This window comes from Pelmatolapia mariae, linkage group LG3_W, assembly GCF_036321145.2.
Source record: "Pelmatolapia mariae isolate MD_Pm_ZW linkage group LG3_W, Pm_UMD_F_2, whole genome shotgun sequence".
NCBI classification, from domain to species: domain Eukaryota; kingdom Metazoa; phylum Chordata; class Actinopteri; order Cichliformes; family Cichlidae; genus Pelmatolapia; species Pelmatolapia mariae.
In genome coordinates, this window is record NC_086229.1 from 2,056,252 (window position 1) to 2,068,889 (window position 12,638).

Consider the following 12,638-nt stretch of genomic DNA (forward strand, 5'->3'; position numbering starts at 1 on the left):
GACATTACTGCAGGACAACAGACAGGTGTGGAGAACAGCTGGATTTAAACATCAGTCGTGAGACAAGTGAAGTAGGTTAAAGCAAGATGAAGGACTGGCCAAATAATAATATGCTTCACATAAAAAGCAAAAAGTGGAGAAAGCAAGACAACAAAATAAAACACTTTGTTACATTAAAAATGGCTCACTGACATTTAATCATCTTCAGGATGTATGAGGACAGAGGTGAAGTGCAGTATGATATAAAAAAGAAAATGCAACATAAATCCATAAAAAAGCCACAGAAAGTCTTTGGACTAGATTAAATAAATCTAAATCTTGTGGTTCATGTGTTTTGTGTACATGTTCAACAGCCTTATATTAAAAAACTGTTATTGATTTTATAGTTTTCTGGTGCGGATGGGTTGATCCTTCATCTTTAGTCAGAAATGAGGAAAGGCCAGGCTCACATGTGATAGTAGAAAAACAGAACTACAGTTATATCTGTCATGTGCTGCACATGTGACAACCTGTCATGCTACAAACTAGTCGGATGTACTACCTTTATACAGATACTGTCATCTGATTGTGCTGCTTGGCATGAGCACCAAAAATCAACCACAGAGAAGAAAGTGTCCATTCCAGCTGGAGCCACATGACTTATTCAGACTCTTTTCCACTGTGTTCATTCAGAAAGTGTCTATAGAGTGTCTTAGCATTACGGGCTAACAGCTGAATCCTCCTGTTTTTCTCCTCGTGTTTTAAAAATGAAAGATCAAGCACTGGTACATTTACAGTCCGTTTTCACTGAGTTCTGTCACTAGTTAGCTAACATATACTTTTTTTTTTTTTTTTTTGCCTGTCCCATTTGGTTCTTTAGCTGTCAGAATTGTTATCTGAAGACCAACAAGGATACCCAATGGATTTACTTTGCCAAATGGATCATCATGGCTCTGCCGTATTGGTCCATTTGATAAAACTTTGTTGTTATTATTTATTTTATTTTCAGACATGACTGAGGGATAGGAAAGGGAGAAAGAAAGATGAAGGAAAAGAAAAACAGAAGGGAAGAGGGACAGTGACAGAGGGCACTTAAAAAGAGAAAGAAGAGAAAAAAAATCTCCTGAATCACCCGTTGAGAGAAAAAGAAGAGAAAACAAGCAAAAAAAACCCCAAAACAAAGCAACATGCTAAACACAACACTGTCACGTTACTCTAGCTAAGTGTAAACAGCAGTAAATACTAAATATTGAATGTTGTTGTGTAGCAAGCAGGACCGACAGCGCACAATGTCCTGGGAAATAGCAGCCAATAAAGGTGTAGTTTATGTCTATGAACAGTGAACACCCGTGTGCACACCTGTGTGGATCAGCGCGCTTGTATTCAAAAGGTTTCCCCATGTAATGGTCTGCTAGAGGGTGTGGAGGGCCATAGCCCCGTCCCCCAGGGCATGAAGCAGGCATGGAGGAGATCCAGGCTCCAGACATTCAGAGGCCCCAGAGTGCGAGAGCCCAAGGAGTACCACCGGAGGGGCATCTGGGCCACCCTCCTGGGAAGGGCTGAGGAGATCCCCAGACGAGGGGTCACCCAGTAGGGCTGGATATCGTCACTGATTTCTAGAATCGGTTCAATTCCGATTCACAATGTCCTGAATCTATTTGATCCACGATTCGATTCAATTTGATTTGATTCAATTCCATTTGAATCTGGGAAATTTGTACTGTCAGAAATATTATAATTCAGATCGGGGGTGACAATAGGATCGGGGGTGACAATAGGTGACACGGGGGAGGCTCCCCCGTGTCACCTATTGTAGCCAACCTTTACATGGAGGAACACACTCAGACAGAAACTGGTTCACCCGAAAGACAAAACTCCAAAACACAGACTTAACAATGTGGTGTATGCTGTACAGTGCAGCGAGGAATGCCCAGACCTCTACATTGGAGAGACCAAACAGCCACTTCACAAGCGCATGGCACAACATAGAAGAGCCACCTCCACAGGACAAGACTCAGCAGTTCATCTGCATCTAAAGGACAAAGGTCACTCTTTCGAGGATGCCAATGTTCACATTGTGGACAGAGAGGACAGATGGTTTGACAGAGGAGTGAAAGAAGCCATTTACGTCCACTGTGAGCGACCATCTTTGAACAGAGGCGGGGGTTTACGACACCAACTGTCTGCCATCTATAATCCAGTTTTGAGATCCCTCCCCAGACGCCTCAACGCCCACTCACACCCTGGGCCATCTGACCTCAGGAAATCACATGATAGGGTAGGGCCAGGTTTCACAATGAGCTCACCCGAAATCCTGGCTGATTGGGACCCACACCCGCTTTCACACCTTGGCTCATGTGATTAGGTAGAGGATCATCAGGGGAGTCCTTTGTCCCTCTTTGGGGGGAAACTCCCACTGGGTTTAAATCTGGGACTCTCGGCCATTTGACCTTAGAACTGAAGAAGCTTCTCGGATGAGAGGTGAAACGTCTTCAAGCAACTTAAAGAAGTCCAGACGCTTTTCTTTGCAAACTCCTTTGACTACGATGACCTGGATCACTGAGAACCTTCAATAACAAATATAATTCAGATCAGTACATTTACATATTTTTGTATCTATAAAAAGGAAGCTGACACACGCAAGACTTTATTAAAGTTGTGAGCGTCACATCAGATGCCTTTGTGTCAAAGTAGCTGAAGATAAAACACAGAAAAACATTAAGGTGGTTTTCCTGGCCTGGGATTGTATAAAAATGTTCTGCAGTACAACAAAAACGAAAGAAAACCATTAATCAACATATGAGCATTACCTCTGATGTTACAGCGGTTTTATGAGAGACACAGCTAAGTGTTTTGCATTTTGCATAATTTTAAAAAGTTTAAATTTGTTCAGTATTTCAGGTAGGTTTTTCAGAAGTATGTAAAAAACACAAAAACAAAAACAACGGTAGACTTGTGCGTAACAAGCAAGCGAATAATACAGAAAACAGATTTTTAGACGGGAAACTGTTCTTGAAGTACAGAGAGAGAGAGAGAGAGAGAGAGAGAGAGAGAGAGCTGTGCATGAAGTGTGATTTTATCGTGGTGGAAGCAAAACAGTAAAAGTCAGAGGGAATTCATGACGATGTTTATGTGAAGCGTACTTTGGATCTTCTTTTGCTGCTGGTTCAGTCAATATTGTTTGGAGAGAGATCAAACTAACAGCTTTAGAATCAGCCCAAAAAGGGCGTAAACACAAAGTGCGGACACGCTGACAGATCAGAATCAGTGAGCTGTCGGTTTTCAGCCCCGAACGTGTCCGTGTCATTGAGTGAGAAAGGCGACATCTCACTGATTCTGATCCGTCGGCAGGTCAGTCACGGAGTCTTTGTGCAGAATCCGTGTAACTGCTCTCGTTTAATGTTTTAGCTTTTTGGTGGTTGTTGAAATTTTGTGAGATTTCACCTGAGATTCTGGCATTTCTGGCAAAATTTTTATTAAAAAATCGATTCATTTTTTTTTCTTCTTTTTTCTTTTAAGGATTCATAAATAATTACACGTAACGTGTTAGGAAAATCTGTTAATTTTTGTGAATCTAGATGGAAAAATATCGACAGATATATGATATGTTAAATCAGAAAATATCAGCACTGGTATCAGTATCAGTCTTCAAAAATTCTGTATAGGGTCACGCTCTAATGCAGACAGAATAATTAAGTAAAAGAATAATGAAATACTTGAATTTTATTCACAAAAAGTGAAACACAAACTTCTGAGATGGTCCGGCCCACACAGGCAGTCATAATGTTTGTTAAATAATTCAAACAAAAAGGAGAGATCCAGTTAAAAAGTGAGTCCTAGCAGACAGCTCCCAGCTACAGTTACCTGGGTCATCATTCATTCACCCACACATCTTGAGTCATTCCCAGGCCAGATGAGATATGTAATGTCCCCAGTGAGTTCTGGCTTTACGCTGGGATCCCTTACAGTTGGGTGTGCCTGGAAAACCCCCCAAAGGGAGGCATTTGTTCACCTATCAATCAAAGCAGGACTTTAGGCCTTATTAGCATTCAAGTGGATGACTTATAAATAACTGTGCGGTTGTTATCAATAGGAAAATTATCCAAAGAGAACAAAAGTGTTTTTGTGCAAGGCTGTCAACGTGCTTTTTAATACTATAAAGTTGGATATTTTAAGATGGCAGTCTTTGGAGACTGATTCACTTTTGAAGTCAGCCTCAAGTTGAACCCTAGAGGAAGTGCAGTTTTTTGACACTGTTGCATTGGCTTCTTTCTGCTTGATCTAGAAAAAATGTTTGCTTCCTTGTTGATTTTCAGACTTTCTTTTATGATAAAACACCAAAACATTCATAGAGCTTGAATGCTCAATAAGAGTGGAAAATTGCTAAATAAATGTCAATAAGTACATTATCAACATTTGTAGATTACACCAGCTTGACTGAATGTTTTAGGAATCGCATGTCCATAAATGGCCTATAGAATCTCTCAATCCAGCCAACAACATAGTAAAAATCAAATAAAACTCCCAAATCAGTAAGATGCAGCGCTAGATGCTAAACACACAGAGGTAACTGACTGCAAAGTTCTTTTACTCATTTAAACTGCAGTGTATTTCATCAGAGACCTATGCAGTACTGCATATCAGACAACTAGCCAAATTTAAATTAATTTAAATGCAACTGGAGCCTTTAGGTGGATTTGGCAATTCTAATCAGGCCCTTCGTTTTTGCCGGTAATATTATTAATGAAATTTGTTACCGTGTTTTGATGTGAAAAAACACTAACCAACCTTTGATTACGTTGAACACATTAACCCTTGATGCCCTTGGACTGAAAAAAATATGTATGCATATTCTGATTTGCTAAGAAGTCTGGAAGAGCTTTAATTATCTATATATATATATATATATATATATATATATATATATATATATATATATATATATATATACGTATATATATATATATATATATATATATATATATATATATATATATATAACTGATTAGTTGTCATATATAAAAGCCATTGAATATTTCCTTTGTTACTAGCGCCTTTCCCTTTTTTTTTTTTTTTTTTTTTTTTTTTTACCTGTCCCGTTTGGTTCTTTTGCCATCAGAATTATTGTCTAAAGGCGAAGAAAGATGCCCAACAGATTTACTTTACCAAATTGACCATCCCAGCCTTGCAGTAATGGTCTATTTGATTCACCTTTTAATGTTTATTTTATTTTCACTTGCTGAATACGGGACAGACTTGACTGTTTAAGATGTCTAATCTTCATGAGCTCTATTGTGTTTGTGTTAGTAGGGTTAATGCATGTTCTGCTTGTGTGTGTGATTTTGTATATGTTTCTTTTTGCAGTGGTTCAGATTCCAAGCAGTCAGTTTTCTTTTCCCCAGGTTTGCTAACCCAAAATTTCCCACATTAAACAACAGCATTCCTCTGTGTTCTCACCTGCTCTCACCCTGTTGTCCTCTCCCACTTTAACAGTCCAACAGCCGGCAGCTCTTCTTCAGCTTTGTCCTGCGTTCCACTGTCTCTTTTTGCCATTTTTTCCAAACACGGCAAATGTCAAACTCCAACAGTCTCCTCAGTTCTCCTCAGACGTTCTTTTCACAAGCGCAGTGAATTTGCAGCTTGGCTGGGCTGTCCTGCTGCCATAGGCCCTGATCTGGATGGGCCTGGGCTCCCTTGCCTTGGTGGGTGCCCCCCCCCCGTCCCATTCGCTCAGGTATGTACCAGCTCACTCCCAGTGACTACTTGGCGGGACCTGGTGCCTGTTGCTCGATCAGGCCTCTTTGGGGGGAAAGGGGGCCCTCGGGCCTCTTGCCTCTGGGCCTGCAGCTCGGCTCACTCTGGCACAGCTGGCTGCCGGCAGGGCCCCCTTTCCCCCCAAAGAGGCCTGATCAGTCCCGCTAAGTAGTCACTGGGAGTGAGCTGGTACATACCTGAGCGAATGGGACGGGGGGGGGGGATGCATCCCCGTGACCCTGGAGACACACCCGCACCCCAAGGCCCTACTTTGTGGGTGGGTGTGTTGGAGCGGGAAGAGGGAGGAAGCCGGGGATGGGGAGGAAAAGAAGGGAGGAGCAAGATGCCCCTCCCTGGGGCCAGCTCCCCCACTGACCCCAGTAGGCACCCCCGTCCTTCGGCACCCACCAAGGCAAGGGAGCCCAGGCTTATCCAGATCAGGGCCTACGGCAGCAGGACAGCCCAGCCCCACACGACCTGGGGCAGCCCAACCGACCCCACCACAGAGGAAACTGTACCCACCCTAACATTCAATCATCTCCCAGACACAAGACAGTAGACACCCAGGTTAAGTTTATTCTCCACCTCTCCTATGACTCTCCCCCACCTGCAGAGTGGGGCATAAGTATATGTTAGCACTTAGCTAACATATACTGATGCAAGTCTATTAGCACCAACCAACCGACCAGTGACATCATGCTTTGTATAACACAGAGATCATGATAGTTACCATGGGGAGAATTATCTATAGAGATTAACGTGTGTGTGTATGACTCTTTAAACTAGTTTTCACTGAATTATTGTATTTTATCTGTAAAGTGTAACATCAGTTAGTTGTGGTGTCAATAACAGCTTTGGGAAAGTTTCTCACATGAACACACGAAGGGCGCTTGTTTCTGAGGGACACCATGCTTAGAAAGCAGCTGATCTGATCAAAGCCTTTGCACCAACAGTCCTGTTACAGTTACTGTGTGTCAGCAAGGAAGCAACATTTTCTCTCCTCAGTGAGTAAAACTTGATCTGATCACAATTCTCTATTCTGTTTTCTGTGGTATTGTTTTAAAACAGGGGAACAAGAAGAACTAAAGTTTGATGATGATACTATGAAATATCATCACATTGGAGATGAGCTGTTGGTGGAATATTACAGCGAATATATCACTGAGGAGGAAAAAAACAACCTTGATGTTTGGTTGGAAAAAATGAAAAAAGATAAATATGACAGAGAATTGTGCAACACAATCTGCACTGAAGTACTGAAGAAAATAGAGACTATAGACAAAGGTACCCAGACTCAAGCTGCACTTTTGAACCAGCCATCAGAAACATGATCGACTCACACTGAAGTTCGTGATCAGACGTTTACACACATCCATCAGCATGACAGAAGTGATCCCCTTGGACTGACTTTACATTTACAGTCCGTTTTCACTGAGTTCTGTCATTAGTAAGCTAACATATACTGATGTAAGTCTATTAGCACCAACTAACCCACCAGTGACATCATGCTTTGTATAACACACAGATCATGATAGTTACCGTGGGGAAAGTTATCTATAGAGACTAACATGTTTGTGTGTATGACTCTTCAAGTTTTCACTGAATGATTGTAAAATAATCTGTAAAGTGTAACATTAGTCAATTGTGGTGTCAATAACAACTGTGGGATAGTTTCTCACATGAACACACAAAGTGCGCTTGTTTCTGAGGGACACCATGCTCAGAAACGCAGATAAATAGTCAGGTACACCTCCACACATGCACCACCACCACATAAAGAGAGGACCACCTTCACATCCATAACCACACTATGTCAGCAGATGAGCTCTATGTTGTACCTAAAAACACAGAGAGCCTTTAAAAGCAGCTGATCTGAGCAAAGCCTTTGCACCACCAGTCCTGTTACAGTTACTGTGTGTCAGGAAGGAAGCAACATTTTCTCTCCTTGGTGAGTAAAACTTGATCTGATTACAATTCTCTATTCTGTTTTTTGTCGGATTGTTTTTTAAACAGGTGGACAAAATGAGAACACAACCCCGCCTGGAGTTTCTGGGACAGAAATGTGTAACAATCCTCACAATTCTGCCATAAAAAAACAGGAATCCAAACAAGGGGGAGGAGGAACAACTCCATCCGTTCAGAATAAGAATCATAATCCGTGAGCAGACGCATGTTACAGTCTATATTTGACTTCATCATCAGTCAGTTCACTAGTGCTGCCCTGTGTCTGTGCTACATCACTTTAATATGATGTTATGTTCACTCTGTTAAAACGAACAGTCTCTGTTTAACTTAAAACATCACAAAGTCCAAACTGAGAAAGACCAGCTGACTTTAATACCTGTTCATCTAAGCTCAGTGCTGATATCCTGCCATTTATGATTTGATTATATGTTAGTGATATATTATATGTTTGTAATGTGTACTCTGTCTACGAGGACCATCCTTCATGGACTAACTAAGGCAGTTGGAACATTAATACAGGGTTTATCTGCTCAGTAGATTGATTCAGTGCCGTTATTATAAAATGTGTGCTTTTATTTACCTGTGTCACTCTGTCCTCCTCCTCTTTGACCCTTCTTCCTTCATTCTTTGTAAAGCTTCTTCTTGTTTCCTTTCAATCAGAGTTTTTTCTAAATAAGAGCACAAAATTACACAAAATAACTTTTGTTAAACTCTGTTTCTCTTTTCCTGTTTTAGCAAAGGAAAATCAAGCCCTAGGAAAAAAAAGGTAAAATGGGCCATATATGGTTTTCTTTTTACACACATCCATCAGCATGACAGAAGTGATCCCCTTGGACTGACATGACATTTACAGTCCGTTTTCACTGAGTTCTGTCACTACTTAGCTACCATATACATATGTAAAGTGTAATATTAGTCAGTTGTAGTGTCAATAACAGCTTTGGGAAAGTTTCTCACATGAACACACGAAGGGCGCTTGTTTCTGAGGGACACCATGCTTAGAAAGCAGCTGATCTGATCAAAGCCTTTGCACCAACAGTCCTGTTACAGTTACTGTGTGTCAGCAAGGAAGCAACATTTTCTCTCCTCAGTGAGTAAAACTTGATCTGATCACAATTCTCTATTCTGTTTTCTGTGGTATTGTTTTAAAACAGGAGAACAAGAAGAACTAAAGTTTGAGGATGATACTATGAAATATTGTCACATTGGAGACGAGCTGTTGGTGGAATATTACAGCAAATATATCACTGCGGAGGAAAAAAACAACCTTGATGTTTGGTTGGAAAAAATGAAAAAAGATAAATATGACAGAGAATTGTGCAACACAATCTGCACTGAAGTACTGAAGAAAATAGAGACTATAGACAAAGGTACCCAGACTCAAGCTGCACTTTTGAACCAGCCATCAGAAACATGATCCACTCACACTGAAGTTCGTGATCAGACATGTTTTACAGTCTATATTTGACTTCATCATCAGTCAGTTCACTAGTGCTGCCCTGTGTCTGTGTTACATCACTTTATTATTGTAATATGATGTTATGTTCACTCTGTTAGAACGAACAGTCTCTGTTTAACTTAAAACATCACAAAGTCCAAACTGAGAAAGACCAGCTGACTTTAATACCTGTTCATCTAAGCTCAGTGCTGATATCCTGCCATTTATGATTTGATTATATGTTAGTGATATATTATATGTTTGTAATGTGTACTCTGTCTACGAGGACCGTCCTTCATGGACTAACTAAGGCAGTTGGAACATTAATACAGGGTTTATCTGCTCAGTAGATTGATTCAGTGCCGTTATTTTAAAATGTGTGTTTTTATTAACCTGTGTCACTCTGTCCTCCTCCTCTTTGACCCTTCTTCCTTCATTCTTTGTAAAGCTTCTTCATGTTTCCTTTCAAGCACAAAATTACACAAATTAACCTTGATTAAAGTCTGTTTCTGTCCTCCATCCCTGAGGCAGTGTCTGAGGATTTCTCTTGAGTCTATCATCTAGTTGCTCAAACAGACCCAAAGCAGGTTGTTAGAGCCATATTATAAGATGTGTGAGCCTATCACATATTGATATGACGCATTGTGTAATCAGTCCCAGTCTGTGGTTTGAATAAGCTACCATGTAGTGCAGCAGAGTACAGGTTCAGGAGACCTGCACTAAAATCTGTGAGACTGCGATGGATGACCAGAGGGTTTAACTCAGTTTACAACACTTCAGAAGTTTTTTTATTTTATTACATGTGGAAATAAAAACATTCATTGTTGTACTTTACTGTACCTTAGTACGTCTATCCCCAGGTAAGTGTAAGATCTACAAATGAACAGCTATTCTAAACAAACATCAGTCTGGGAACCAACAGAAAAGTCAACAAATAAAATTTACTAACACCATATTTCTTCTAGGTTCTTTCTCTTGAGCCCAGTAGAACTCTATTAGACTCCAATAGAGTCTATAAGGAAAATATATTTTCTAGTGCTTATTTGCTGTGTATTTTGGTTTATGCATTTAATAACAGGCCAGTATATTAAAGGCTACCTTTGAGTTATAAACTGTGCCATAGGTCATTAGATTGCTTAGCAAGACTGAAAACAGTGCAGAACAGGAAGCTTTGTGCAGAGTTGCAGAGAACATCACCTATTGTTATGCTTCTAAAAGAGAACAACAGGAAACAGCTCGGGGTGAAAGAGCGTTGAGACTGTTAGTAATGTGCAAACATCACTGCTTTAGAGGGGGTTGAAGTTAACTGTCACTGATGGATGATAAATATACTCTTCTTGTGCATGAGGGGGCGTGAACCTTGACATATAAAATTGTATATCAAAGTACTTCCTCTTTGAGATCTACCGGACTGCGCTTCGGGTGGTATTGTGTGGATCTCCCACATATATGTGCTTAATAAATTGTTGTTGACTGGACCAGCTCTAAAGTATTTATTCTCAGCACATCATCAAAGAAGTCCAATAGAAGCGGACATTCATTCAGCTCTGCTCCAGGAAATGTTTTTATAGGTTTTGGTTGAGCGGATCTTCACAGCCACCCACACTCTGGATGAGCTGTTTGATTCATCGGGTGTACAAAGATCCTGAGAATCAAGAATAACAGCTGCAGACACTGAGCTAACAGAGAGCATCGCTTAGAGCAGGGGTGGGAACTCCAGGCCTCAGGGGCCGGTGTCCTGCATGTTTTAGGTCTTATCCTAGGTCAACACACCTGAATCACATGATTAGTTCATTACCAGGCCTCTGGAGAACTTCAAGACATGTTGGCTGTGTCCGAATTCAGGGGAAGGATGCTTAAAATGCCATATTTGGATGCAATGATGTCACAGCGACGCGACGAGGACTGTCCGAATTCAAAGAGCGTCCTACTTTTCCGCGAATTTGAGGGTTAGTCCTGTCCGAATTCAGGGGAAGGATGCGCCAATGTCATATTTGGAGTCAATGACGTCACAGTGACGCGACGAAGGCTGTCCGAATTCAAAGAGTGCTCAAAATGTGGCGACAAATGCGTCCTACTTTGCCCTAAATTCTAAGGATGGTCCGATGTATCCTTCATGTCCTACTATATCCCAGGATTCATTGCGGGTCATAGAGGAGATTTGTTTCTGATAACGATGGTGGTCGAAGCAGGAGAGGAAAACGCTTTCAAATGTAAGTATATGAAAATCTGGTTGTACAAAAGTTAAATTGTTATAGCGGTCGTTTTGTTAAGATTTGGGCATCTGCATAGACATGTTTCTTTCCTTTAAAATAACCGTAAACCAGCTTGTATGGCGGGTCCCGCGATTGTATTGCCGCTTACATACAGCTAATTTTGAGTTTTCCAAATTGGTGATATGTTGTGGGGAACAAAGACCAAACGGCTTAATCTATTGAAACGAGGAGAAAACGATCACCTCTTCACTGGGGTGAAGAATTGGGCCGTTACCACGTGGATGTACAAGAATAAATCAATTTACGCATCATATTCATATGAGTACGGTCCTATTAACCCTCATGCTGTACAGCAGCGGTCCCCAACCTTTTTGCGCCACAGACCGGTTTTTGTCAGACACGGAGCCTTTAAGGTATCGTGGATAAATACAACCACATAAAATAATCTGACCAAGAAAAAAACTGTGGTATTTTGTAAATATAATAATAAACGTGAATGTACTGTGTAATTGTGTAACTTTATTAGCAGCGTCCTCCTGAAAATGCGCCAATATTGACAGTAACATCCTCCTTTCTGCCGCTTAATGCTCTCTGGTCGCTATGGTAACGTGTAAATATTTACTACAACACGGGAAAAGATCCAGGGAAACCGAGTTATAACCACTTTAAATCTATAATCTTAAAAGCTTATATGCTGAGTATATTGTTACAGTAAAATAGTAGCTGAGCAAAGGCCTGAATGTATTCAGCTTCTTGTTGCATTTGAGTTTGCCTAGCAACAGGTGACAGAAGGAGGACAAGTCCATGGGGACCTCAAAGGCCTGAGATCATGTTTGGAAGAGGATGCCAGAAAGGGGAACTCATGTCTCTGCATTTATCTCTTAAAATTGATTATTGTCTGTAGAAGAGGCAAAGAATGTTCTTAAGATGCAAATTATGTGCTTGTAAACGCAAGAGGGGGCGTTATAATACCCTGATATTATAAAAGCAATCTGAAGTGTATTTTTGGACAGGGATTCACAACTGATGTTTTACAGTCTACATCTCCCCACGCTGCGTGTATTCATTAAAATCAATTGTTTGACCGACCTCTTCTGGACCATCATTGTTTTACTCTCGTCCTCAATTTCGGACCCGTAAAACAAGTATCCAGGCTCAGGAGAGGGGGTCAATGGGAATCCTACTGCTGCTACTTGGCCCTGGTTTGCCCTCATGGATGAGGTGATAGGACAGATGCCTTCCATTAAGCCTCCTGTCCTAATTTCCTCTCTCCCTGAGGACAGTCC

General features: G+C 40.9%; 1 protein-coding gene across 1 annotated transcript in view; it reads right to left on the minus strand.

Moving 5' to 3' along the window:
- Positions 1–12,638, minus strand: part of LOC134615658 (NACHT, LRR and PYD domains-containing protein 12-like) — a gene marked incomplete at its 5' end in the record, with an annotated part of 133,462 nt that overhangs the window by 58,172 nt on the left and 62,652 nt on the right. Inside the window, one exon of the mRNA XM_063460244.2 lies at positions 5,985–5,999. Coding sequence (XP_063316314.2) covers positions 5,985–5,999 — 15 coding nt within the window. The remainder of the gene's footprint in view (positions 1–5,984; positions 6,000–12,638) is intronic.